This window comes from Acanthopagrus latus, chromosome 4, assembly GCF_904848185.1.
Source record: "Acanthopagrus latus isolate v.2019 chromosome 4, fAcaLat1.1, whole genome shotgun sequence".
Taxonomy (NCBI): Eukaryota; Metazoa; Chordata; class Actinopteri; order Spariformes; family Sparidae; genus Acanthopagrus; species Acanthopagrus latus.
In genome coordinates, this window is record NC_051042.1 from 8,223,754 (window position 1) to 8,250,154 (window position 26,401).

Here is a 26,401-nt window from a genome sequence, read left to right on the forward strand (position 1 = left end):
ATAATAGAGCTGACAGTTGACTGTGGAATATTTAGGAGCGAGGAAATTTCACGACTGGATTTGTTGCACAAGTGGCATCCTATGACAGTTCCACGCTGGAATTCACTGAGCTCCTGAGAGCGGCCCATTCTTTCACAAATGTCTTGTTTCACAGTCTGCATGCCTGAGTGCTTGAATTTATACACCTGGGGCCAGGCCAAGTGATTAGAACACCTGATTCTGATCATTTGAATGGGTGAGCGAATACTTTTGGTAATATAGTGTATGAGTAATGATGGCAGTATGTATTAGCAATAGACATGTCATCCATAGGAATAAATAAATAATTAGATAAAATGCGTGATGGACTCATAAAGCCTGTTATATCTCTTGATAACAGAGAATTTAACAAATTGCTGGGCCTTGCATCACATGAGGCCCAGTTAAGGAGTGTTTATGCAACAATAAAAGGGAGATTTACGTTAAATTTAGCTATCAATAATTATCAATGATTATTTGGGATGATTATTAATTATAATGAATAATATGATCCAATTAGATCACATCGGGGCACCACCCTTGAAGAAAGAAAAAGATAAATCGGTCCCATAAAAATGTACTGAACAGTTTATAACTCTGGTTAATAATTTACTTAATAACTACAACCAAATTTACCATAACAGGTAGAAATGGTTGAAGGATTTTGGAGTTCTTGACAGTGTACAGGTTGGCAACATTCACTCTTGTTGAATTGTTGAATAGACAGTAAGAAGGTTCAAAAGTCTTTATTCAACACAAAGATGAAAGTACGCAATCTAACTAACATGTAGTAGATACAGGTAGGTGTGTGTGTATGTGTGTGTGTGTCTGTCAGAACAAAGAAACAATAGAGGTCACTGATATCACATGTGGGTGTGATATGCTCTAGGCTCAAGGTGTGTGTGTGTGTGTGTGTGTGTGTGTGTGTGTGTGTGTGTGTGTGTGTGTGAGAGACATGATGCCAGATTATAGAAGATGGTTAGTTGTATGCATAGACCCTGAGTCTGTGTGAAGACTAACGTCAAATTAGACGTCTAGGAAAGCAAACTACCAATAACTTGACCTAAGGTCACAGTAATACCAACAGTGAACGAACACATACATTGAACACAAATGCATTACATCAACCAGAGTTTAAAGTCCTGCTCAAGTTACCAGTCTGTGAAGAAAAGGTGCCGGTGGTTGCAGAAGAATGTTGGGGTTCCGGTGTTGAGCAATGCTGTTCTTGCTGTGCCAGGGTTGATGAAAGTCGGCAGAGGAGGAAACTGGTCGCTCCTTTCATTTGCAAGGATAGCAGCTTGGTGCTAACGTGCTTGATGTTCCACACATCCTCAGATTGGCAGGATCTTGTGTCGCTGCAGTGAGGAGAAGTTCTTTGGGCCTGCTGGCAATGCAGCTTGTAGCTCTCCACAACTTGTTGGGCCCAGAAGAAGAGATCTTGAGGGCAGGCAGCCCTGTGGGGGAGGCGGAGAGGAGCCCTGGAAGAGCCGAAGTTGAATGAGTAGAGGGCGTTGAGTGAGAGAGAGGGAACAATGAAAGCGCTGGGGTTTTGACTACCTGATTGGGGGGGGGGTCACCCTGACTAATAGTAGCTCAAACCTGAATTTTCCACCTAGGTGTGACGAATGGGGAATTCTGGGACACTGAGTTCAGTTCAGAGTCAATTTTGAAATCCACAATGCATGACTTCATCTGTGGGTCTCAACAAAGTGACACATCCAATCATTTAAGAGAAAAATTCCAAGTGTGCCTCCTCCCTGGCTCACTTAAACATCATATCATCAGTGTCAGCGACTTCAGCCATGTTGCATGATTAACAATTATTTAAGAAACTGCTTGGTTGTAAGCTGAACAATATTCACCTGTTTGAAGGCTGAATGTTATTTAGTATTATATGGTTAGACACAGTCGGCAACCTCCAACCTCACACTCTGATGTATCATCTTGGGTTTACTCGTTATCGCAGCAGCTGACCAAATTAGACACACTGATATCTTTTGATAGAATTACAGAGTCTTCTGATTTGGTAATTGTTAAAAAAAAATTCGTTAAGTACGCAACTAACCATGATGTTTAGCAGGTTAAGTTGTTTCTAGACATTTTATTGATGAAATTTTGCATATTTTGCCTCTCTATTTTATCTTTGATATTTGTCATAGTTGCTTGCAGCACAATGAAACTCTGATGTACCTTTCCTGCAGCACATAGACAAAGTGTTCAAGCACAAGGAGCTGCAGCAGCAACTGATGGACGCCAAATTGCAGAGAATTACTGAGATGATGAAAGAAGTGGAGGAGAAGCAGCAGAGAGAGAGAGACTTTGTGAGTACATCTTCTGTGCCTGTTCTTTTTCTTATGGTCTCTCCTAGTTCTCAGACGTAAATAGCCAGCAGATGAAGTGTGTGCTGTACCTGTGAGAGCTGTAGAACTGACTGTACTGTGATATATCAGCTGCTGAAGGATGCCACAGAGTCCAGGCAGAAGTGTGAGCTGATGAAGGAACAGGAAACACAACTCAAACAACAGGTAAGAACACACACAGTTTCTTGTTGGATGGCTCGCAAACACTGCAGCCAAAAACACTGGCTCTTTACAGGAAATGGACTGGAGAAGCCTTATATTTACCTTAGAAAATAACTTATCACTACTCTTCTCTCTCTCAGCTGTCTCTGTACATGGACAAGTTCGAGGAGTTTCAGAGCACTCTAGCTAAAAGCAATGAGGTGTTCACCACTTTCAGACAAGAGATGGAGAAGGTGAGGGCAAGATACACCTCACCTGTCATTTGTCAATGACAGACTGACTTCCTGTTTCCTAGTTTCTTCTGGTTGTGTCTCACTGGTTTCACTGCTAACTATCTGTCTGGATCTTCCTCTAGATGACCAAGAAGATCAAGAAGCTGGAGAAGGAAACAACACAGTGGAGGACCAAATGGGAGAATAACAACCAGGCCCTGCTGCAGATGGCTGAGGAGGTGATGTTTATGATCCGTGCTTCACAGTTAGCTTTTGGATGCTTTGGTAGAGTAAGAAATATAAAAAGATTAAAATTAGATTATTAATTTTAGAAAATGTGCCTATTCACATTTAGCGCCTGAACGTTTTTATCGGCCGGTAGGGCCCTTAAGTGGGCCCATTACAGACATAAATGTGATTGTGTGTATGTTTTCTGATAAGCGCTGATATGAAAAACTTATTTTACAAGCCATATAGTGCAGAAAACCAAGCCTGAAATAATTTAAAATTGTGATATTGTGTACAGAGCTCATTCCGACTCCACTCTTAACACCATTCTGAGACAGAGCAAGGCTAGCAGAATGTTGCAGTGTGTGTCACAGCTGACTAGACACTAGTATGGATGAAGCAAAGTGAAGCAGTGTCTTCGTGGTAAGGTCTTAACTGGTTTGTGAGTGAAGCACACACTGGAAAGTTAATAAATAATGTCCCCATCATTTTCTCTTTTTAATACGGTGTCATTTCACCCTGTCATATTAACTTATATGGTAGTTGCTTGCTAATGTTAGCAAGATAGCTAGCTAGCCAGTTATAGTACAGTCAGTTATATAGCTGATTAAAAAATAAGTGTCTTAACAAATTTTTGCAGCTGAGGAGACAACTGTGTGGTGGTTTGAGTCTGAGACAAGTGTTGAGTGTTTACTTAATGTTGTATTGTCACTTGAGAGCTAGGTGCTGAGATTCAGTGCTGGAAAATATATGAGCAACATGCCCATACTTTACTCTCCTATGACAACCCCCATTATCTTACACACTTATCACATCTTTCCCATGTGAGTGAGGTTGTGCCCAGCTAGAGATTGTTAGTACACAAAATAGCAGATTGAAATGTAAGCAGTAAGCATCAGAGCATCTTTGTGCAGCTCAGCAGAAGACAGTCCACTGGAGTTTTGAGTCACTTGAGTGTTAATTACCTAATTTGTGAGAGACAATGATTAAAAGGAAATGAACAACATCCCCATCTTTTACTCTCAGAGAAAACTAAATTATTATAGTTGTTAATGCTAAAGGTTAATGGTGAAATATTGTTAAGATGACATAATGATAAAGAACAAAAGCTTTTCTGATTGCAGGTTCATTGGAATAATGGTTCAGAATTGGAGCAAAGCTGCAGCATTAATCTTAAGAATCGTGAAGGGTTTAGTTGAGAGCAGATGTGGAATGTAATGACTCAGACTTTATTTTATTGTCATTCGAATTTCCCTTTATAGTGCAATGGGACTGAAATTTTCATAATCAATGGCTCAGAATAGTGCAGGATAAAAACAACATGTACTTACGTGAAAAATAAATGATCAAAAAGTGCGGACATAAATACTATATAAAAAATACAATATATTGCACAAAATACAAAAAGGATGGAGGAGGGAATGGTTATTTTGTGTACAACAGTCTTATGGCAAGAGGGAAGAAGCTGTTGTGGAACCTGGCTGTTCTGCCGCGGAGCAGAGTCCAGCCGCAAGAACAGTCAATGGTGGGGGCGGTGTCACTCCTGATGTTGTGGGCACTGAAGCCACAGGGGGCCAGTTTGCTCACCAGATGCTGCGGGATGATGTTGTTTCCTCCGTTGTAGATGTTGTAGGCTCGGGTGGTGTGCGGAGGAGATAGAGATGGCATCCTTTGTGGAGCATTTTGGTTGGTAAGCAAACTGGTACGGGTCAAATGTGGGAGGGGGAGTCTGGAGACTGCATGGTCCTTTACTAGCCTCTCGAAGCACTTCATCATGATGGAAGTGTTGGGAATCGATGATAGGGATGTTTGATTACTAATTAAAATATTATTATTTATTAATACAGTTATTATAGTTAATAAATGAAAGGTAGGTATGTATGATTCATTGAAGTGACACTCCCGCCAAAATGCAACCTACACTTTTTTTGTGAATGTATGAGTCAAACCTTAGTGTAAAAGCATAATTATAATGAAAGAGGCATTTTTTTAGATTTGCCATATTTTTGGGTCAAACTTGAGTGCTTGAAGCAAATTAGCCATAGCAACAAAATCGCTATTTTTAAAACACTAAGAATGCTTGACACAACATGAAACTTTGCTCGTAGTATTACCAGGGTCTCTACATATGAACACGCGCATTGAGAACATTGTTTGTATACACAGAGTTTCCTAAAAAGAGAGTTTTTGGACAGCTCACATTAGCAGATGATTCCTCCGCTCGCCACCGTCCTGCCAGTGAGAAGTGTCGATCTCCGAATGCGACATAACATGGAGGTGAGCTAAGGTGGACCATTCCTAAAGCTTAGTTCCATATAAATGCACAATACTTCATTGTTTTGTCGTTTGAGATAAACAATATTGACCTTTAAGTTGAAAAAGGAGACTCATATCAGAAAGGGTACTAAAATAAAAAGCCGGAAAAGTCACATGAGATCTTGCATGGATAGTTGTTGCCGGAAGACAGTAGCATTCCACCTTAACTCTCCTCCAGGTTACGTCGCATTTGGAGATTGATACTTCTCGGCTACCGTGACGGCTGCGAGCGGAACAGGCTACTGCTAACGTGAGTTGTTCAAAAACTCTCTTTTTAGCAAACTCTGTGTACACAAACAATGTTCTCAATGCTTCATGTTTCATGAAAGTACAGTAAATCTTAAAAGTGCCTCTTTTGTCGTAATTATTGAGAGGTTTGAATGATATACATTCACAAAAAACGCCTAGGTTGCATTTTGGCGAGAGTTTCACTTTAATGAACATGGGGCACCCTGAAATCAGGGGTCGATAATCAAATGATAGACCTTTAGCCTCAAAGCCTGAAATTAATCCAATTGTCAATATTATGAAAATATCAATAATTAAATAAGAGGGAAGGCATAAATCCGAGCACTGACCATCTCACTTAGCTGTTATTATAACATGGGATTGTGCAAAATTATTACAGATACTGCTCACTTAAAATCAACAGTGTTTATTAAAGCTTTCTCCAAAACATAAACCACCTACGTCAATAAACAACAGTTGTTCTCTAGAACTAGCACCACAAAAATATAAGCAAGCGATACATAAAAGGGTGGAAACATAAATGTCTGTGTGTGTGTGGGGGGGAGTAGGGAGTCCTTTGTAAAAAACTACCAATATGGCCAGACGTGGCTTGGGATATCAGGTTCACCGGACTACAAACTAGTGGACGTGACTTGGTAAATCTCGTCAGAAAGACTACAGAAAGTGTCAAACATGACTTGGCGAAGTCACGTGAGAACACGGACTCCGAGGTGATGATTCCTATTCAATCATACACCTGGAATTCAAAAATGGCGGCAGTGAATGTGTCAACTGGAATACGACGTACTGTGATCACACATGGGGGGGAAACTACATAAGCTATCCACAGAGTGGATCAGCATGAATGAGCTCCTAGCGAGCTTAATAACACGTTTAGCAAACATTACAGTCAACCATAAGTAGGACTTGGCGGTCCCTTCACAACAAAAGCACGCTATTTACTATCTGTTTCTGCCCAAACAGTAGCCTCTTACTTGGGTCACTCATTGCGACTAGCATGAAACTTGGATGCGAGCGCGGGGTCAGCTGTAGCATCCCGATGATAGGCTGCTATCACACAGCGTTACCGACCTGATGGAGGGACCAGACCTTGGTGGTTCTGTCTCTCCTTCTTGAGGCAGTGAGGAACGACAGGGTTGCGCAGCGTTCCTCTATGGATCCAAAACAATAATAAAGAATATTCTAACAAAAATGAAAGTAAAACATAAACAGTCTCTGTCTCGTCCAGCGAGGAAAGAACTGAAGCCTAGGTCAAGCAAAGTTCAAAATGTTTCTCAAGTACACCATTACGGTAACTACTTGATGAAACTGAGTCTTTCCAAAGCATCATGTTACCCTAGGAATGTGACGTGCAGTGGGGTCTCCTGACCTTTAAACCCATAGTGACGTCATGGTCATCTTGGCGGAGTTTCCTGGCCTGCAGCCAGTAGGGACCAGGTAAAAGTTTTCGGGGTGTGTCATACCTTGAGTTACAGTTCTTCACACCTTTTGGGCTTTGGTTCAGTTCCTCTGTTCTTCAACTCCACATGTTGATAAGGCCCTCGTAGTTGGGCTTTTGTTTTTTTAGGCACCGGTATAATTGTGGCAGTCTTGAGGCATGTTGGTACCACAGTCTGGATCAGTGACGTGTTGAAGATGTCTGTGAGAACCCTTGGCAGCTGGCCAGCACATTCCTTGAACACCCATCCTAGTATGTCTTCAGTGCCCGGTGCTTTCCAAGTGTTCACTTTCCTCAGGGTTCTCCTGACATCAGTTGTGTCCAGGCTGAGTGGCTGCTCATCCTGGCAAGGAACAGATTTCCTCAGAGGAGTGGTGTTGAGTGCCTCAAACCTCCCAAAGTGGTTATTTAGCTTACTGAGAAAGTTGATGTTGTCACTGGGGGAGGAGTAGATTTATAGTCTGTGATGACTGATACCCTGCCACATTCGTCTAGTGTTAGTGGGGTCATGGAAGAAGTCTTGTACTTTCTGAGCATGAACATGCTTTACAATTCTTATGGCATGTTTCAGGTTGGCTCTAGCTGTTCTAAGTGCCATCATGGCACCAGATCTAAAAGCAACATTTCATGCTTTCAGCATCGCACGTACATCACTGTTAATCCAGGGTTTCTCATTGGCCCGTGTGGTGATGTTTTTCATCAAACTAACATCTTCCATGCACTTTTGAATGTATAGACACAGACTCAGCATACCCCTCCACCCGCGTGTAATGATTGTCAGTAGTAGCTGCCTTGAATGCAGAAATTAGCATCAGAGAGATGGTCTGGGGGTCTACTTAGACCTAAACTTTTCCTACATTTTCCTTAGTTGCACTGTAGTGGAGAGTTTTGATATTACGGTGTCACTACCTTTGCTAATTCAAATAAAGGGTCTTGTTCCAAGATGGAGAAACTTACTGTCATAGCAGCTGGGTGGTATACTTTCTTTGTCCAGAAAGGGGAATACAGTTGTATTTGATTTCCTGTATAACAAAACTACGAAACACTTAGATGTGATAATCTTTGCTCAAGCTCAGTGCACTACCCATCTTATCATCAGGTCCATTTTCTATTGTGTTGTAGAAAACTCTGCGAGACGGACACTTCAAGGCCCTGCAGGGGAAGCTGGAGCTGCTGGAGAGGCTGTGCAGAGCACTGCAGAAGGAGAGGAATGACCTCAACAACCGACTCAGCCTTCTCCAGGAGCAGGGAGACAAAGGGACCGCTGCACCTGCTGAGGCCGAGCCACAGGAGGCGTCAGCAGGTGAGGAGGAGGAGGAGGAGGAGGAAGATGATGATGGTGATGATGATGATGAGGAAGAGGAGGAGGAAGAAGGCTTGCCTCAGGGTGACAGCCTGAAGACGGAGAGCATCCACCAAGCATCCAGACTATCTGAAGAGGGCCCTACACCGGCTGCTATTGACAAACCCACCACTGCTATGATGACAACCAACCAGCCTGCAGAAACACCACCCACACAGCAGGACTGAACGAGCCTACATGGCCTGTGTGTGGAGATGAGAAGGCTGTGATAGGAGGACTCCACACACCTATGCCTTGTTCAATAACTAGCCAGAAAAATGTCTTTGATGGAGATAAGTTTCTTTTTTTATATTCTAGACTGTCCTCTCTGGGTGTCTACACAGAATCTGAACCCATATCTTTTTTGTGTGATAGTCTCAAAAGATTCAAATTATTGTTTCAATAATTCTATTCAGTAACTTGGCCCACGTTTACATTGGTTGTAAGAATTGGCTTTGTGGCGAGCACTTGGTACTCCCTGTTTTATATCATAAGTGTATTTTCATATGGGATTTCCATGATGTCAAATCGAGGCTGTTCAGAGTCAAATTGGCCTTTTATTTCTCTTTTCACATGGTCTCTCCCCTGTAGTGTCATATGTCTCTGAGGAAATGCTAGGGATTCAATTCAGAGATGGGTACACCAATAAGCCACAATATTGAATCCACTGAGAGGTGAAGTGAATAGCATTGTAATGTTACAATGCATTGTTCTGCTGGGAAACCAGGTTTACGTCTTGTGTTCCACGTCACATTCATTCTTAAACAGCTTTTGTGGGGGCAGGGCCCATTGTCCTGCTGGAGATCAGGTGTCCTTGTTCTGTGACAGTGTTTGCGTGGGTGGTGTTCCAAGTGGCATCCACATGAATGCCAGGCCAAGTTATCACAGCAGAACATTGCATTGTAATGAGATGATCAATGTTACTCTCTAGAACTCTTAGTGGTTTTAATGTTGTGGGTGATTGGCTTATATCACATGGTCACTTATTATTGATTATTAATGAAGCCTTAAAGACACAATGGGACCTGTAAAGCTATAAGGGATGTGGGACGAAGTGTAGAAAATGTGCAGAATCAGTTTTTTTTTTTTTTTTTTTTTTTATCTGTATAGGCCATAGGGTATTGAGTGTTTTTTTCCCCTTTTTTTAATCACATCATTCATAACGTGGATATGTTTTTCTTTTCTCAATTGTGGGATTGTTCGGTTTGCTAATTGCCAATTAGCAAGCTAGCTCACAGGGCTGTCACTCTTGATCTGAAAAGAAAAACAGAGTATTTGATTTATGATTTGTTTGAATTGAAAACAAGCCTGACAGTCCTAAAATCCACATGCTCTGTAAGTAAACTGGTTATTGCTTTTCTTTTTGCAATTTTACAATCAAAAACACGTCATTCTGAGAAGTAATGTGTGGAAGCAGTTTGGATTGTTGGACGGAAGAACTATGGATAAAAGTGAGGCTGACTTTGGAAAATGTAACTTGGGTCTTGGCTAGTGAGGTCGCAGTGGCTCCATGGACAGAAAAAAAATTACTCTGCAACAGAGTTTAGATTGGTCTGTGGCTTTCCATTCTAATTAACTGAAACAAATGATGTTGCAGTCTATATTTGTTGGAACTTGGCTTTTGTAAATGGTAATGGCTCTACTAGCTAAATTTCAACAAATTTCTACCACAGCTCCTGCTAAATACATCTCCTTTGTTGCGCAGTAGCACTGGGGCATTCATAATTGTTTAACTATAGGGATAATAGGCTAGCTTTGTCTATTTGAGACAGTTTTTGAGGTTCAGTGATACCTCATTGGAGTTTAAGTCTCCAAAAAAAGTCTGCTTGTATAAATGCCACTCTTGGGTGTTGTGTTCTGTGGACTGGGACTAAAGGCTGTTTTAAGGATGAACTTGATGGCTCATCACCAGATTGATTGATGATTGATGAAGAGGGTTGCTGGTAGTTGGTTCTGTTGCAAGCTGTTGTTCTCAAAGTTATAAACTGTAAGATTATTTTGTATCAATCCTCAATATTTGTTGCAGTTTAAGGTTGAATTCCTTTCTAACCTTAAACTCTGAAATTGCACTCTGTAATTTTCGCTAAAGTTTGCTAGTCTATAGTCCAACTATGTGGAATTCAAACAACTGGCCTCTGTAGTGGTGGATTCTGCACAGAATTTTAGATTTGTATTACTAAATGTCACTTTAGTTAGCACAAGTGTCACCAAATCAAGCAGGACTTGGGGATTAAAAATCCCATTTTTTACCTGTTTTGTGTTCAGACAGTCCCGCCATCCCTGAACTATGGGGAAATTAAAAAATAAAAGAGTAATAAAGGTCAGGATGTTTATTTAGTTGCCTGCCCGAGGGACAACTAAAGTGATGTAAAGAGATAAAAGGTCAGTAAACATGCAAAATGTTCTGCATGATTTTAATCTGCAGCTCTACAATCGATGTTTAATTTAATAAACCATGTCATTTGACTTCCATATGGTCAGGTTAACAGGGTGTACAAAGAAAAGGCATGTCAGGAGTTCTGAATCGCCTTTGTCCACCGGCAAATTATTTTCTGTAAATTATGTTTATTATGTCACAGTAATGGACCCTGTCATTTTTGCAAATTTATACTGGAAAAAAAATGAATGTGATTCGCTTTTCTATTACATTTTAATAAATATATTTTGATTTCCATCTTTGATGCGCATCAGTAAGGGGCTGTTACAGGAGCTGCAGTTATTGTTCATGAGGAAAGTCATCAGGGCCTTGAATTCAGGACATCTGTTGTCACCAGGGTCAAATCGAGTTTCACTCAAACACACATCCTGTCTGCTTATTGGATTATCATTGAACAGTTTTCCTTTGAGCCACCATTTGCAGATCTTGAACACTGCTTGCTCCATGACCCATTCAGTAGCTCCTGAGGCAGAAACTGTTCTGCAATGGGCCCAGTATCTTGAATGCAGGCCTTAAAGGCAAATTATCAATGGAAAGTGAAACGTTGCATTTTTTGTTTAGGCGAAATACTGTTTTGCTTGAAAAATGTTTTGTGGACTGCAAAACTTCACCTGACTTCGATCAGCATGGAGGGGGGAGATGATGACTGAACTTTGATTTTTTCAGTGAACTATTCCTTTAATTCTCAATGTTAACCCACCCCCCAGTTACTTAATTAGTATCCTTATTTCGCGTCCCAGTCTGTTTTTTGTGGGTGTAAATACAAGACTGATGCCAGATGAGGAGAAAATTCCCATAGCACTGTTAAGCCTGTTTCAGCTCACCAGCCACCAGTTCTTTAAAGCAGCTGTCCTTTTTGAAATCAGAAAAATATCAAGTCAGTGAGAACCATACGGGTCGTACTGACAGTCATTCCTGTCCAAATGCGTACACTCACTGGCCGACAGATAACTCATGTGTAAGGTCCTCTAAAATGTCCAGTTGTAGTCAGATGGCGACCTCTGGCCTTTATGAACTTGTCGTGCATTTATCTTCACATTGTGCAGTTCAGAAGCACGTGTACACAGTGAGGTGGTGCCTGCGTGATTTTCTTTCGCTAGAGGATAGGTCTAGTCACATCCCAAACTGAAGGAACACTTGTAAGCTATTTCCTCTTTCATTGGAGTTGCCCCAGACTTACTCAGGTAATGTCAGAATCTACCTCTGCAGGTGAGACTAACTGTGAAAGAAGAGGCGTGAGTCACCATAACTTTGGAGAGCTTTATTTTTACTTAGGAAAATGAGTCCATACCCCCCCCCCCCCCCCCCCCCCCCACCGATTGTACAATGTTCTTACAGTCCTTTTTTTGCTTTTCAATAAACATTTTATAGAATTTTCAATAATGATGGATTCATTTCCTCTAAGCAAATGTTGACTTGTGTAGTTTCCACTGAGAGTAAGAATCAAGTAGGTAGGAGGTGTGAATGTGTAATGGGAGTGTTCAGCCAGTCCTCAGTCTGAGGCCACATTCCAGGTAAAATTTACATGAATGCAAAACTTAGTTTTGAAAAGTTATAAAAGTTTTATTGCAATTTATGGCGCAGGAAACAAAATATGGCAATTTCACATGCAAGAACACAAGAAGGGTAAAAATAAAGATGTGCACTCCCATCAAGTGCCCTTAGTCAGTCAACTTTTACTCAAGCCAAACGCTGAAGAGCTTCTGTACCTTATGAACAGGAACCAAACATGGCAGGGAATGTATATCAAAGGACAGCTGAGAAGTGTCATGTCAGTACCACATTCTGTGACAAAAATAAGGTATGACAGAACTGGCTGCTCACAAGTCAAACTGTAAGGTAACACTTCTGAGTTATCCTTGCATGACTCCTTTGAAATTATCTTATAAATAACTCGCATGACTTTGTGCACATGAAGATGTTTTGCTCGTACGAGTTTTCAAAGCCCCTTTACCACAACATCCCATTCCCCAAACACTGCCAGCTCCTGGCAAGTGATTTTGGGCAATAATGAAGTGAAAGCAGGATGACACAGAGTCCAACTGTTAGCAAGGGTGGAGACCATGTCGTACGTAACTCCCCACAATGCTCACAGTCATGATAAACCAGAGAGGGATACGACAGGCTGGGCTCAGTCTGGCACTCGGGAGTGGAGGGGGTTGTGCCTGCACGCAGCTGTGTTATGACCCCTGAGGCTCCAACTCTGATGCAGGGGTGTTGTCTGGCTCCTCATCATTGTAGATATTCTCAGCCTGGGAGAAGAACAAGAAGCACGAGGACAAACTCACAGGTTTAATGAGGGCAGTAGACAGCTCTGTGACAATACTGATCCGGACATTTCGTTTCTAGATCAACATTGAAAAGGCTCTTATTTGACTGTCAATTAGAAATTGGGTTGACAAGGAGCATAGCAAAGCCATGGTAATATTAATGCTTGACAAAATACTGTAAAACCTCAGATCATTACCTCAGTTGTAGAGAGAACCAGGCCTTTGTTAGTGGACATTAGAGATAGATCATTGGTTCAGCCTGTTCTCAAGTTAATACAAACCCAACATTTCCTCTATGTTCACTTGTTGTCTTTATTAAATTAAGTCTGATGTAAAATTCAGCAGCACTAATTCCATCACTATACAGCTGGAGTCATGTCAGTCTTTAAGTCTACCTTTTAATATTTATAATATTATCATAAGTGGGCCATTAAATGTCAAACTAGGATTTCCACCTCATGGTCATAAGCCTCCACCAACCAGTCAAGTTCCAATGTATATTAATATCTGTCAAGACTTTGAACTAATTTTAAAAAAGCTAAAAGTGTAGTTCTTGATGACATGGGAGTTACCCCTATATTGACATGTATGAATCCGGTGAATAATTAAGACATACAGCCTTCACTTAAAAAGGAGTCCAGAAGACTGCTATTATACAGCTTCAACGCATGGTCCACAGAATGAGAAGGTTGGGGTTGAGAACCACGGGTTACAATCTTGAACAATATGTTGTTCATCACAGTAATGAGTAAATTAAAGTTTTACAGTTGTAGTAAATACAGCTACCTCTGAAATGTCTCTGGAGAGGTGTAGATGTAAAAGAGTAGCATGAAGTAACAATGCTCAAGTAAAGTAATTAGGGTTCTAACCCCAAAGGGGTAGAGACCAATTTACTTTTGGGCTAAAGACCAAGGAAAATGACATGAGCTTTGATTTTCCCTAAAACTGGAATTTAGTCAGAGATGTTGTATGATGTGGTAAAATGTGACCGCTGTGTAGAAACCAAAGCCACAGTTCATGAAATAATCACAGCAGAAATGTAGCATAAGTCGGACCACCAACTATTTATCTTTAAAATGTTACAGTTACAGCTGAAAATGACAAGAGAAGGAAACACATTTCAGACTGCATATCCATGGAGCAACTTATCTGGCAGTGGTCAACATGGAATGGACTGTTGTTCGCATGTCCTAGTGAGTCAGGCAACACTATAGAAAAGGAGTGCTGGAAAAATGTTGGCAGAGGTTCTGGTGACCCTGGTCACAGACATCATGATTATGGTAACAGTAACACTGTTGTAGACTCAGCTGGCCTGATGGAGCTCTCCTGATTACGAGCCTCTTGGTAGTCTGACTTGACTAGCCATCTAACCATCCATCTCAAAATCAAATGGCTTGCTAATTTCACTTAAAAAACAACTACCGGTACCTGCCATTCAGCTGTACTTAACTGGTGACCAGCCATTGGTTTTAATAGACTGGGTATGGCTTGCTTTGAGCATTAAGACCTGCACAAACTTCATCCTGCTGGGGTCTCTTTGGAAAGTGCAGAGAAAATAGAAAACACGTTTTATAGGTCTATGTATAACTCTGGTATACCACAGATCTTACAGTGTGAACAACTGCCACATTGCAGTAAACAGCTCGTCCGCTGGAACATCACAATGTTAATCGTGACAGAGGTGTGATGTTCCAGGTTCAATAATATACAAATAATGCAAATTGATACATGCAAAGAGCTAACATACAACTACTTCTCACCATCTGCCAGACTTGCATGATGTTGTCTTCGGACACTGAGCATATGACCCAGGGTTCATTGGGGTTCCAGGAGAAGTCAGAAATCTTTGCTGTGTGGCCACCATGGATGAACTGATGGAAAATAGGGAGAAATTAGAGACAGGCACTTGAATAACAGCCAGAGAGCAAGCAGGAGTTTGGTTAGCTCATGTCATGTTCAAGCCCCACTTGTGTGTTCTGAAACTGACTGGGAACACTGAAAACTTAACTGGAATTACACCATTGATCAACCACTTAATGTGATAAATTATTAACAAAGTGATTAAGTTAAAATGGGCCAGTCACCTAGACAGCTGCAGCTAGACACACCTGATCAACTCTTACATGTTTAAAACTTGCTCAAAGCATCATTTTAGTGAACTTCCTGTCCAATTGCAGTTGACAATCCCCCTTCCTACTCTCTATATCAACACATGAACGTGCAGCATAATCTCCAGACATAGCAGCAAATCTAATCTGTCATGATTGGATTAAATGACAGGGACACCAGATTTTTATTTTTTTATTTTATTCTTTATTTTGACTTGTAAAATCCAGTTAAATAAAAAGTATAATACAGTGTTTGTTTGTGTTTACATGCAGGAAGATTGTATGGCTTCTGTCAGAGCTATGGATCTCATGATGACTGAAAGAGCTTAATGTAATGTTGAGGAAAAATCAATAGTAGTCAACAAGCACCAACATATAAACCTGGGCTAAATATAAGTTCTAAATCAAAGCCACATGCGAGATGTCACAAGCACTTCAAAGACAGGTTTTTTTGACCTGTTTGAAAAAATACAGCTGCACAGCGATGAAAATTTATATCAAATAAACAGTTGGGCTGAAACATACATTTTTTTGGCACTAAGCACTGGTGCTACAGAGGTTGAAAGTTTTGTTGCACAGGTCAAAAACATGTACCATCAAGAGTATTAAAGCATCAAGTAACTTTACTGCAGTTTGAGCCTGTACAAGTTTTGTGTTGGGAGTTTAAAAACTTGCTTTCCATGAGCTCCAAAAATAATGAAGTAGCCAGAATAATGCAGAAATTGTTTTACAGGTCTTATTTTCTATTATCAGCCCAACTTGAACTTAAATTGATTTCTCCTTTACATTTCCACTCAGTGTTTATTAAAGTAGCTCTCTAGTCTGGGAAAGAGATGTTAATGAGCAGAGAAGGATCTTCATTGGCTTCTGCCTAAACAAACTAAAACAAACTCTCTTGTTTTCATAACTGAACAAACAAACTGACAATTTATACTGTTTTACTTTGTATGTTGTAGACTCTGCCACCTTTTCTAGCTTCAAACATCATTCTGGGACCTTATTTTCCTCCGAGAAAAGCTTGTTTAATCACTTATGGAATAAATAAATATTGCATTATGATGTCATTAATATTTTCCTCTGAGAACAGCTTGTTTATTCACTTATGGAATAAATAAATGTTGCATTATGACGTCATTAATATTGTGCACATTCAATTTTGAATGTATTGTCCAAAACTACATATTGCCCCTTTAAGTGCAATGGAATCTGCACGTTCAAACAGATGGATGGAAAAGCCTCATATAGCTTGTTTTAAATCATACAGGTGAACCTTAAAAAGCTGACATATTGCCCAGCCCATCACTTACCAGCAGCTCAGGTGGGCCATCCTCAGCATCCTCTGCTGACTGCTCCTCACCGATTTTACTAAATAAAAGAAAGAAAATGGACTGATTGGTATAGTTACTCATCAACAAACTCTATGTCAAATGTGGCTTCCACTTAAATAAAACACCACATTGTGTGGGCAGTGCTGGCTAACCATCTCTGTGTTTTGTTGGGATCTGAACATGAAGGGGCATTCCTGAACACTACAGCCTTGTGTTGGTCCTCAGATAGAGGCCTGTGAACCACCATTTGATAGACTGTCATTATGTAGATCTTTATTGGGATGGTTAGTGGCAAGTTAAGATTTATTGGGAAAACATCATATTTAAGAATATTGTAAGCAGAGAACACAACCAAACTGAGGATCATTTCTTAAAGGGATAGTTTGGGTTTTTTGAAGTGGGCTCCAGTGTCTTCAACAAATGACGAAACCCGGTGTTGTCAACAACAGAATAATGCCGTAGATGCTTACTGATAAAAGCTGCCACAGATTGAGCTATTCTCTTCCTTTTCTCCATGTTGGGTGGTAGAGTTGGCAGCATGTTCTTGGCTGGACCGGGTCTGCTATCTCTTTTGCAGCCGATAACGTTGACAGTAGCCTCTCCAGGTGGAAATGGCTTATGTGGTTTCTCAAGTTAGTGGTAGTTCCGAGGTAATTGATTTTTGTGTGACACACTTTACACACCGTGTGTGTCTTGCCCAGTTTGCGCTTGTCAGTGTCTTCATAAAATCCAAAATGTGATCAGGCGGCTGCTTTTAAAATACTACGTGAACTTGTTATGACTTTTTCCTCAGCCATGTCGCACAATGAATGAGGTGACGCATTTACTGTAGTTACTGTGAACAGGCAGAAAGAGTAGAACAGAGAGAGAGAGTTGAAACTTGTACTGACGCGGCCCAAAAATCAACAAGTTACGTTAGCAGGCTATATGGTGCGTCACAGCATGGATGCATAATCCATGCATAATTGTCCATGTCCGCATCGCGATGCATCGTTAAAATTATTAATTTCCACACCCCTAATCTATAGTTGGTCTGTTCCCTACTGTAATTGCCGATCAGCGCAGCCTCAGTTTGGAGAAGCAGAGAGCCCTTCAGCCCAGACGCTCAGCTTTGTATTACACTGAATGGATTCCAGATGCAAAGCCAATTTTAACCACCTAAAACATCAGCGCAACTGGGCCTCGCATTGTATTTCGCCGCTCGCAGATCACCTGTTGCCTAGTTGCACTAATGCGTAGGGATACAGAGGTTCTATGGTTGAGAAAATGTAGTGCCAAAAGAAAGCGAGGTCTGATCGTGATGAAAAGTGTGCAAATTTTCTCTATACAACATACACTTGAACGGATATAGATTTTTTTTTTAGGTGGGCCTTGTTATAAGTGGTTAGAATTTGCTTTGCATCTGGACTCCATTCCCTGCAGTACAAAGCTGAGCATCTGGGCTGGAGTGGCTCCCTGCTTCTCCAAACTGAGGCTGCACTGATCGGCAATTACAGCAGTGAACAAACCAACTATAGATATGTACTTTATATGACCCCACTTCAAAAAACCCGAACTATCCCTTTAAGTTTTTAAACTATCATCTGATACACAACATGATCACAAGATCTAATCTTTGTCACATGAGCCATATCAAAGCACATACACAGTGTATTGTGGCTGTCATGCAAACCTACCCATTTTACTCAACAAAGGAGGATTTTGCTGCAGTTGCTTTTTCTGTGTCTTAATGATTGATTTATTTTACTTATTTGTGCGTCCTAACAGGAGCTCTCAGGAGACATGACAGCCATTTGTTGTTCTTCAATGAGCTCGAGCCACACACCAACCCAGAAGGTTTCTGACAGTTTCATTTTAGCACGAGTTATATGTTATGTTCCCTATTTAAGTAATAAGAGGTACAGTGGACACTTCTTACCTTAGGTCCCAGACATTGAGACGTCGGTCGGTGCCACTGGAGGCCAGGATTGTCTCGTTGTGAGGAGACCATTGGACCTAAGGAATTTGACAGGTCACTGGCAGGCTGATGTAGCAAGAGTCAGCATGGACTTTTTTGTAAACGAAATTCTTCTTAAAGTGAAGTTCTCACCAAAAAGCAACCTAGGCTTTGTTTGTGATTGAATATGAGTCAAACCTTCGTGTAAAAGCATAATTACGACGGAAGAGGTACTTTTAAGTCTTACCGTAGTTTTGTTTTCGGGCAAGCTAACTTTCAATGGAATGTGGGGGCACTGGCACGCTAGCACCAAAATCGCTATTTTTCAAAGACTAAGAAGGCCTTCATGGCAGATAAAAAGTGTCAATCCCCGAGTGCGAACTAACAGGCAGGAGATTAATGGTGGACTGCTCCTTAAGCCTTCCTGTTAGGTCGCACTTGGGGATCGACTCTTTTGTCTGCCATGAAGGTGGCGCGTCGGAGAGCCAGCTCCTACGGTGAGAAGTTCAGAAACCTTCTTTTTAGCAAACTCTGCGTACACAATGTTCGTGTTCCATGTGTCGAGACCCTAATGATACTACGAGCAAAGTTTCATGTTGTGTCGAGCCTTCTTTAGAGTTTTAAAAAAAGTGATTTTGATGCTAGCGTGCCAGTGCCCCCCCCCACTCAAAATGAGCTTGCCCAAAAACGAAACTATGGTATCTTAAAAGTGCCTCTTTCATTGTAAGTATGCTTTTACACGAAGGTTTGACTCATACTCAATCACAAATCAAGCCTAGGTTGCTTTTTGGCGAGAGTTTCACTTTAAACATGATAACACTGGGGGTCTTTCACCTTGGCAGAAAAATGACTCCCAGTAGTCCCAACAGTGTCAGTGAGCACTGTTGTTGCCATGGGGGAATGAACTTTGTGTGTGTCAAGTGTCCACATACATGCCTGGACCCAATCCCCTGTCTGTAAGTTGTGGCTGATAGGTGTACATTCATACAAAGCTGTGTTGAACTTACAAATAATTACAACACTTTGAAGCAATTTAAGTTCTTGCCTGGAAAATTTCATCTTTGTGGGACTCGAAGGAGTGGAGCTTTAGTTTGAGGTTCCTTAGATCCCACAATGCAACAGTCTGAGAGAAACATAACAAGCTTTGTATTAAACGTTAATTTTCGTCTATTCAATTTTATAGTTCCGTGTATTTTTGCCAGTTGTCTACCTTATCAGCAGAACCAGTAGCAAGAATGAACTCGCTGTAGGGGTTGAAACTCAGACAGTTGACCTCTGCAGTGTGAGCATCTACTGCGTGACTGGCTTTGGATGTGTTGCTGGATCGAGTGTCCCATCTGATGGAGAATTAAGGAGGGTCAGAGACAGCAGGGACATCACTTATTTGCTTGGAAATAATTTAAAAAAATGAGCAATTTTAACTTGACTAATCTGTAGTCCTGCAATGAGCTGGCAACTCATCCAGGGTGTACCCTGGCCTATGCCCATTGTGTGAACTGGATTTGGCCCCAGTAAGACCCGCAGCCCCTTAGGGGGAAATGGCAACATCCCACGACCCTCACGGATAAGCGGAAAGACAACGAAACGAAACGAAATCTGTTGTCCCCACTCACAAAACCAGAAAAGAGACTATGTCACTTGTCACTATCAGTCACTTGCATCATGAGTTTCTGGTCGTCAGCCACTGAGCCAAATAGGGATTCGTGGAGCAAATGCCAGGAAACATCTTCCACCACTGCTGTGTGGCCAGTAAAGATGGTCTTGGCATCCACAATCTTCCCTTCCTTTGGGCCAGCCCCAATGTCCCATAGACAGATCGTCTGGAGTGAAATAAAGAAGACACACAATCAATTTTCTATCCAATTTTTACAATGAACAAGTACACACTTTTAAACAGCTTTAAAGAGCTGCAGTTACAATAACAGCTTACAGTTACTTTTAAAATGTAAAAACCTTTTCATGTGACACAAGGTTATTTTTAAGTATGTTTAATACATTTATTTGTATGATTTAGTCTGAGTGGCTTCAAAGCAGTTCAGGTAATTTTATAATAATGATTTCATTAATTTCTGGCACAAAATGGAGGACGTAGAAGAACTGAAAGTACAACAAAAAACATCAGTATTGGCATCGGCAATCGGCAAAGTTGTTATTTTAAACATCAGTATTTGCCCAGAATTTCACAATTGACAATCGTTAAATGTAATCAATTGAAACGGATTGAAATGCAGGAAAGACAAAAACATCACAGCATGGCAGACAAAGTAACCAGGTACATTTACAAGTACTGTCCTTATGTACAATTCAAAAACAAAAAGTTGTTTCAGCTGGGGATATTTCACTACATTTATCTGACAGCTGTAGAGATAGATTAATTTAACAAAACACATAATCAGCTCATATATGATTGGTTGTTTCAGACTGGTACAACCTCACAGTATTTCTAGTTACTTACATGGTCATCAGAGGCACTGAGTAGATTGCCGCTGAGGTTGGGATTCCAAGAAAGGCCATACCCTTCTTTCTGGTGGCCTTTCAGCCTCATGTCAGGACTACACTCTCCACTGGGATCTGAAACACATACATACACACTGCAATCACCCATCCGCTGTGCCTGATGCAAGTGTGAATATTCTGATGCATGTAGTCATTAGTACATAAGAACAGCAGTGATCCAACCTGGCTTTGATGGGTGCTTATTGTAGTTGAAAACCAGCACGTCAGAGGTGGGAGTCTTGGTAGCAATGATGCAGTGATTCTGAGGCATATAGCGAGCTCGATTCACCTCTCCTTCATGGTTTATCTTGATCTCGATCTCTATTTTCCCACTCACTGAACCAAATCCACCAAACTCTGACAACAGAACACACTCAGACTGTTATTACGTCTAAATTAAGAATTTGACACCAGGCACTTAACAACTTTTGGTTAAACTTGCTAGGCTAACTCTGAGGATGGGACCAGGGAGATACTAACTTCATAACTTCATAGTTACTTCATAACTATGGGATTTCTGTAAATGGATTTTGGAATATTGCCAAAAATAATCTCTGTGTTTAACACAATGTAATGATACTTGCACGTTTTGTTCATCAGGATAATCTTCACAGATGAACACTACTTTGTGATTTTTGAAGCTTAAATTAAATCTCTAGATGTAAAAAGCTAATGTTAGGCTATAAACAGACTACACTGCGGTCAAAATCATCACCACCAGTAAACACCTTACTACATAATTTATTTATATATTTTCTATAAACAGATTAATGCACAAATTGTAAAGTTCTACTGTAAACCAGTTCAAAAAGTTCATCTAAATCTTTTTTTAGTATTTTTTAAGTCTTGTACTTATTGTATGTCCGTCTAACTGCTACTGTAACAAGTGAATTTCCCGATGTGGGATAAATAAAAATCTGAAGTAAAGTCTAAGTCTTCTATAACAATCTGAGGAGAGCCCAAGGTTTGCATGTTCCATGTTTTATTGTAAGTGTGTCATTAGAGTGTGGGACTGGTCTGATCTGGTCTCAACCCCACAAAGTCATCGTCTTATTTCAGTATTGATAAACTCTGGTCTTGGTCATAACTTGGTCTCAGTGTACGTGGTCTTGACTGAAACACTGGTGCACACTACAAGATGGAGAGGAGAGGATGAATGATGTGACAGGACTGATAGCTGGTTTATTGTAAAAGGCTTGCATAATTTATATACAGACTTTGGAAAATTCAAATTCATTATTGCAAGAGCATGCAAAAATATCTTAATTTAGCCCATACACGCTTGTCAATATATGTACAGATAAGGTTTGAAGGTGATTTACTACTCTAGATATAAACGACTAAGATAGTAAAGATATAAAAAATAAACTAATCAGGTTAAAAAACAGTAACTGAATATATGTTGATTGAAGAGCTGATGAGGGCTCTCTATACAAGCCCCCCTGAAGCCCCCCTAAATAATTTGATGGGGTTTTTTTTAACTTGTTAGGGAACATTTTTCCAAAACAACATACCGAAATTAAAAGCATGACAGCTCCCACATAGTTTGAAACTCAGAGATGTGCTTGGTACCATTGGAAAGTTTTTTCTAGAAGTGTAAGTGTGATTCTATGACATACAGAGTTACAGAGGTTGGAACACAGGTTTTGGTTTCCATCCAATTCAAATGTCAATCAATCAATCAATCTTTATTTATATGGCGCTTTTCATACAGAAAAAAGTAGCTCAAAGTGCCTCACAGAAATAAACAAACAACAGCAGAAGAGTAGAAACAGCAAAATAAAATGAGAAGATAGTTAAAAGAACCCAACCCTCCCACCCCTTCAGACATGGACAGAGACATACACACTCATACACACACTCACACATACGCACACAGACACACACACACTCAAACACACCCATGCAGTAGCTGTCACTAAAGAGACATGGCTGGACAGCGAGACTTGGTGCATGGAGGAAGCTACCTTTCAGGAGCCAGCCATACTGGGAGAGATCTCGGGCCAAGGCCGCAGGGAGCACCACCACAGAGACCACCCCAACCCAGGCAGACAGGAGGCCCCACACCAAGGTGCAGAGCCCTCTGGTCACCCGGGCCAGAGCCGTCCATGGGACAGCACCCCCCGCGGCCAGACCAGAGACAACTCCCAGCCTGGCAGGCCCCCATGAGGAAACACTGGAGATTAAAAACTGACAGACTAAAACAGTAGAATAAAGCAAAAGCATAGAAGCTGAAAACACGAGGGACTAAAACATAAAAGTATAAAGGCTAAAAGCACGAGGGACTAAAGGTTAAAATATGAGAGATTAAAACAGTAAAAGAAGAAATAAATAAATAGGTAAATAAAATAAAATAAAATAAAATAAAATAAAAAGGATTTATATGAATAAATAAATAAATGAATGAATAAGTAAATAAATAAATAAAAGTGCTCTAATTAGTACGGCATAAAGGAATTAAGAAGAATTTAAATTTCAATTAAAAGCCTGGTTAAAAAGGTGGGTCTTGAGCCTCTTTTTAAAAACCTCTACAGTCTCTGCGACCCTGAGGCTCTCCGGCAGGCTGTTCCACAGTCGGGGCCCATAACAACTGAAAGCCGCCTCCCCGTGCTTTTTTGAACTAACCTGTGGTATGGTTAAAAGGCCGGTGCCAGAGGACCTCAGGGTCCGCGGGGGCTGATAGACTAAAAGCAGGTCAGATAAATAAGAAGGCCCAAGACCGTTAAGACATTTAAAAACTAGTAAAAGAACCTTAAAATCAATCCTGAAACGCACGGGGAGCCAATGAAGTGACTTTAAAACCGGTGTAATGTGCTCCCGCCCTCTGGTCCTCATCAGCACTCGTGCAGCTGAGTTTTGTAATAATTGTAGATTCGAAATGCTCTTTTTGGGAAGGCCAGAGAGCAGAGCATTACAATAGTCTAAACGACAAGAGATAAAAGCATGCATCAGCACCTCCGTGCTGGCCTGAGAGAGAAACGGGCGGACTCTGGCTATATTCTTAAGATGGTAAAAACCTGTCTTTGTTATATTTTTGATGTGTGGAATAAAACTGAGCTCAGAGTCAAAAATCACACCCAGATTTTTTACAGATTGTGATGGTTTAAAATCCTTTAACTTTGGTAAAAGTTTCTCTTTCAGGCCTTCAGGACCAATGAGTAAAACCTCTGTTTTGTCCTGGTTGAGCTGTAAGAAATTTGCTGCCATCCATGTCTTGATATCTAAAATGCAGTTAAAAAGGACATCAATGGGCCCTGTGTCATCAGGAGACACAGCGATGTACAGTTGTGTATCATCAGCATAACTATGAAAGCTGATGCCGTGCCTCCTGATGACGTCCCCAAGGGGAAGCATGTACAGATTAAAAGGAGTTGGACCTAAAATTGACCCTTGGGGAACCCCACACTTTATTTTGTGGGTTTCTGAGGAACATGTATCCATACTTACAAAGAAGTGTCGGTCTGTGAGGTAAGAAACGAACCAGTTAAGAACAGTACCAGAGAAGCCGACCAGGTTCTTCAGTCTGTTTAATAAAATGTGATGGTCTACTGTATCGAAGGCGGCGGTTAGATCCAGCAGTACCAAGACTGTGAGTTTATGGTTATCTAAGTTGCACCTGATGTCGTTTAAAATCTTTAAAAGGGCTGTCTCTGTACTGTGGTTCGTCCTAAAGCCAGACTGATACTTCTCCAAAATGTTGTTTACAATTAAAAAGTCATTCACTTGGGCGCCGCATAGCTCAGTCGGTAGCGCGTGCGACCCATGTGCCGAGGCTCTGCAGCGGACCCGGGTTCGACTCCCGGCCCGGGTCCCTTTGCTGCGTGTCACTCCCCGTCTCTTACCCTGTTTCCTGTCCAACTCTTCAGCTGCTCTATCAAATAAAGCCAGAAAAGGCCAAAAAAATACTTAAAAAAAAAAAAAGTCATTCACTTGATTGAAAACAAGTTTTTCCAAAATTTTACTTAAAAACGGTAAGTTGGATACAGGCCGATAATTATTAAAGGTGTTGGGATCTAGGTTGCTCTTCTTCAGAAGGGGCTTCACCACCGCCGTTTTAAAGGAGGCGGGGAAGACACCCGTCTGAAGAGAGCAATTCATCATATATAACAGCTGATCCTGAAAAAATCCACAAAGTGTTTTAAAAAACGGTGTGGGAATTGGGTCTAATAGGCAGGTCGTGGGCTTTACTTGGGAGAAAACTCGACCAAGTGTCCTCGCATCAACCAGGGCAAAACTCTCTAGTGTTTCCTCGGGTAAAATCAATGATCCAGGTGTGTCGACATTTAAAATCTGTTGAGGTAAGAGACTCGATCTGATGTCATTGATTTTACTTCTGAAGTGGTCTGCAAAATCCTCGCAAAGAGCGTTAGTTGGTGTTTTGGAGGATCTATTAAAATGTGTGTTTGTTAAAAAGTCAATTGTGGAAAAGAGGAATTTTTGGTTGTTTTTATGTTCGTCGATTAGCTTTTGGAAATGGGAGATTCTTGACTGTTTGACTGCGTTATTGTAGATTTTGAGGTATCCACGTAAAATTTCATGGTGAACGGTTAACTTTGTTTTTCTCCATCTCCTTTCAGCACTCCTGCAGTTTCTCTTGAGTTTTGTAGTTTCTGTATTTCTCCACGGGGGTGTAGGTCTTGTATTAATGTTTTTTATTAAAAGTGGAGCCACTGAGTCCAGTGCTGATTTTATTTTATGGTTAAAGCTGTCAACAATAAAATCACATGGTGCTGGTAAAATTTCTACAGGAGTGCTCTGTAAAACCTGAATAAAATTTGCAGCCACTTCAGAAGTTAGGTAGCGTTTCCTCACTGTTCTCACTGGGGCCTCCCGCTGGTTAAAACTGGTGATTGTAAAAAACACACAAAAGTGGTCAGACACAGCCAGGTCCACAACAGAGGGCACACCAATGGACAGGCCATAGGTTATGACCAGGTCCAGGGTGCGCCCCCTGCTGTGGGTCGGCTGCGTGACATGCTGATTAAAATCTAGACAGTGTAGAAGGTTTAAAAATTCTCTCGACATTGAATCGGAGGAATTATCTATGTGTAAATTAAAATCACCGGTTATCAATATTCTGTTATAATTGCTGTGAGTTATTGACAGTAGCTCTGAGAATTCACTGTTAAAAGAGGTGGAATAGCGGGGTGGTCTGTAGACTGTAATACAGAGGATCGGGGGCTACTAAAAACAAAGGCATGGTATTCAAAGGATAAATATTTGTTAAAAAAGACTTCATTTGACATCATGGTGTCTTTAGTAATTGATGCATGTCAATAAACTGACTAAGATATAAGGGTTCAGGTATGTCTATGGACACAGCAGACACAATTAGGCCATAGCCACTGGTCTCAGCTTGCGACACTCAAAATTTGAAGTCAAAAGACTAAAAAATTGATTTTTCACAATTTTTTCTAAAGGCATGTCTGTGTGTTTTGCTTGGGTCCTTTTTTTTCCAAGAGCGCCTACTGAGATTCAAAGGCTTATGACTTGAGAACCCC

At 40.9% G+C, this 26,401-nt stretch overlaps 2 protein-coding genes across 8 annotated transcripts in view; one reads left to right on the forward strand and one right to left on the reverse strand.

Moving 5' to 3' along the window:
- The window catches only part of txlng (taxilin gamma), a 37,026-nt gene extending 26,020 nt beyond the window's left edge, over positions 1 to 11,006 (forward strand). For all 6 annotated transcript variants that reach the window (XM_037094635.1, XM_037094640.1, XM_037094637.1 and 3 more), the window contains 5 exons: positions 2,220 to 2,339; positions 2,469 to 2,543; positions 2,681 to 2,773; positions 2,896 to 2,991; positions 8,106 to 11,006. In XM_037094635.1, the coding sequence (XP_036950530.1) occupies positions 2,220 to 2,339; positions 2,469 to 2,543; positions 2,681 to 2,773; positions 2,896 to 2,991; positions 8,106 to 8,513 (792 nt within the window). In that variant the 3' untranslated portion in view covers positions 8,514 to 11,006. The remainder of the gene's footprint in view (positions 1 to 2,219; positions 2,340 to 2,468; positions 2,544 to 2,680; positions 2,774 to 2,895; positions 2,992 to 8,105) is intronic.
- Positions 11,007 to 12,300: 1,294 nt separating this feature from the next.
- The window catches only part of LOC119017720 (histone-binding protein RBBP7), a 45,819-nt gene continuing 31,718 nt past the window's right edge, over positions 12,301 to 26,401 (reverse strand). Inside the window, exons 4-12 of one of the 2 annotated variants that reach the window (XM_037094643.1) lie at positions 21,084 to 21,257; positions 20,860 to 20,975; positions 20,064 to 20,224; positions 19,615 to 19,741; positions 19,450 to 19,527; positions 18,387 to 18,463; positions 16,448 to 16,505; positions 14,793 to 14,903; positions 12,301 to 13,014 (exon numbers count right to left, since the gene is read on the reverse strand). In XM_037094643.1, the coding sequence (XP_036950538.1) occupies positions 12,943 to 13,014; positions 14,793 to 14,903; positions 16,448 to 16,505; positions 18,387 to 18,463; positions 19,450 to 19,527; positions 19,615 to 19,741; positions 20,064 to 20,224; positions 20,860 to 20,975; positions 21,084 to 21,257 (974 nt within the window). In that variant the 3' untranslated portion in view covers positions 12,301 to 12,942. Of the gene's footprint in view, positions 13,015 to 14,792; positions 14,904 to 16,447; positions 16,506 to 18,386; positions 18,464 to 19,449; positions 19,528 to 19,614; positions 19,742 to 20,063; positions 20,225 to 20,859; positions 20,976 to 21,083; positions 21,261 to 26,401 lie in introns of both variants that reach the window. The other variant, XM_037094642.1, reaches the window with a different exon arrangement.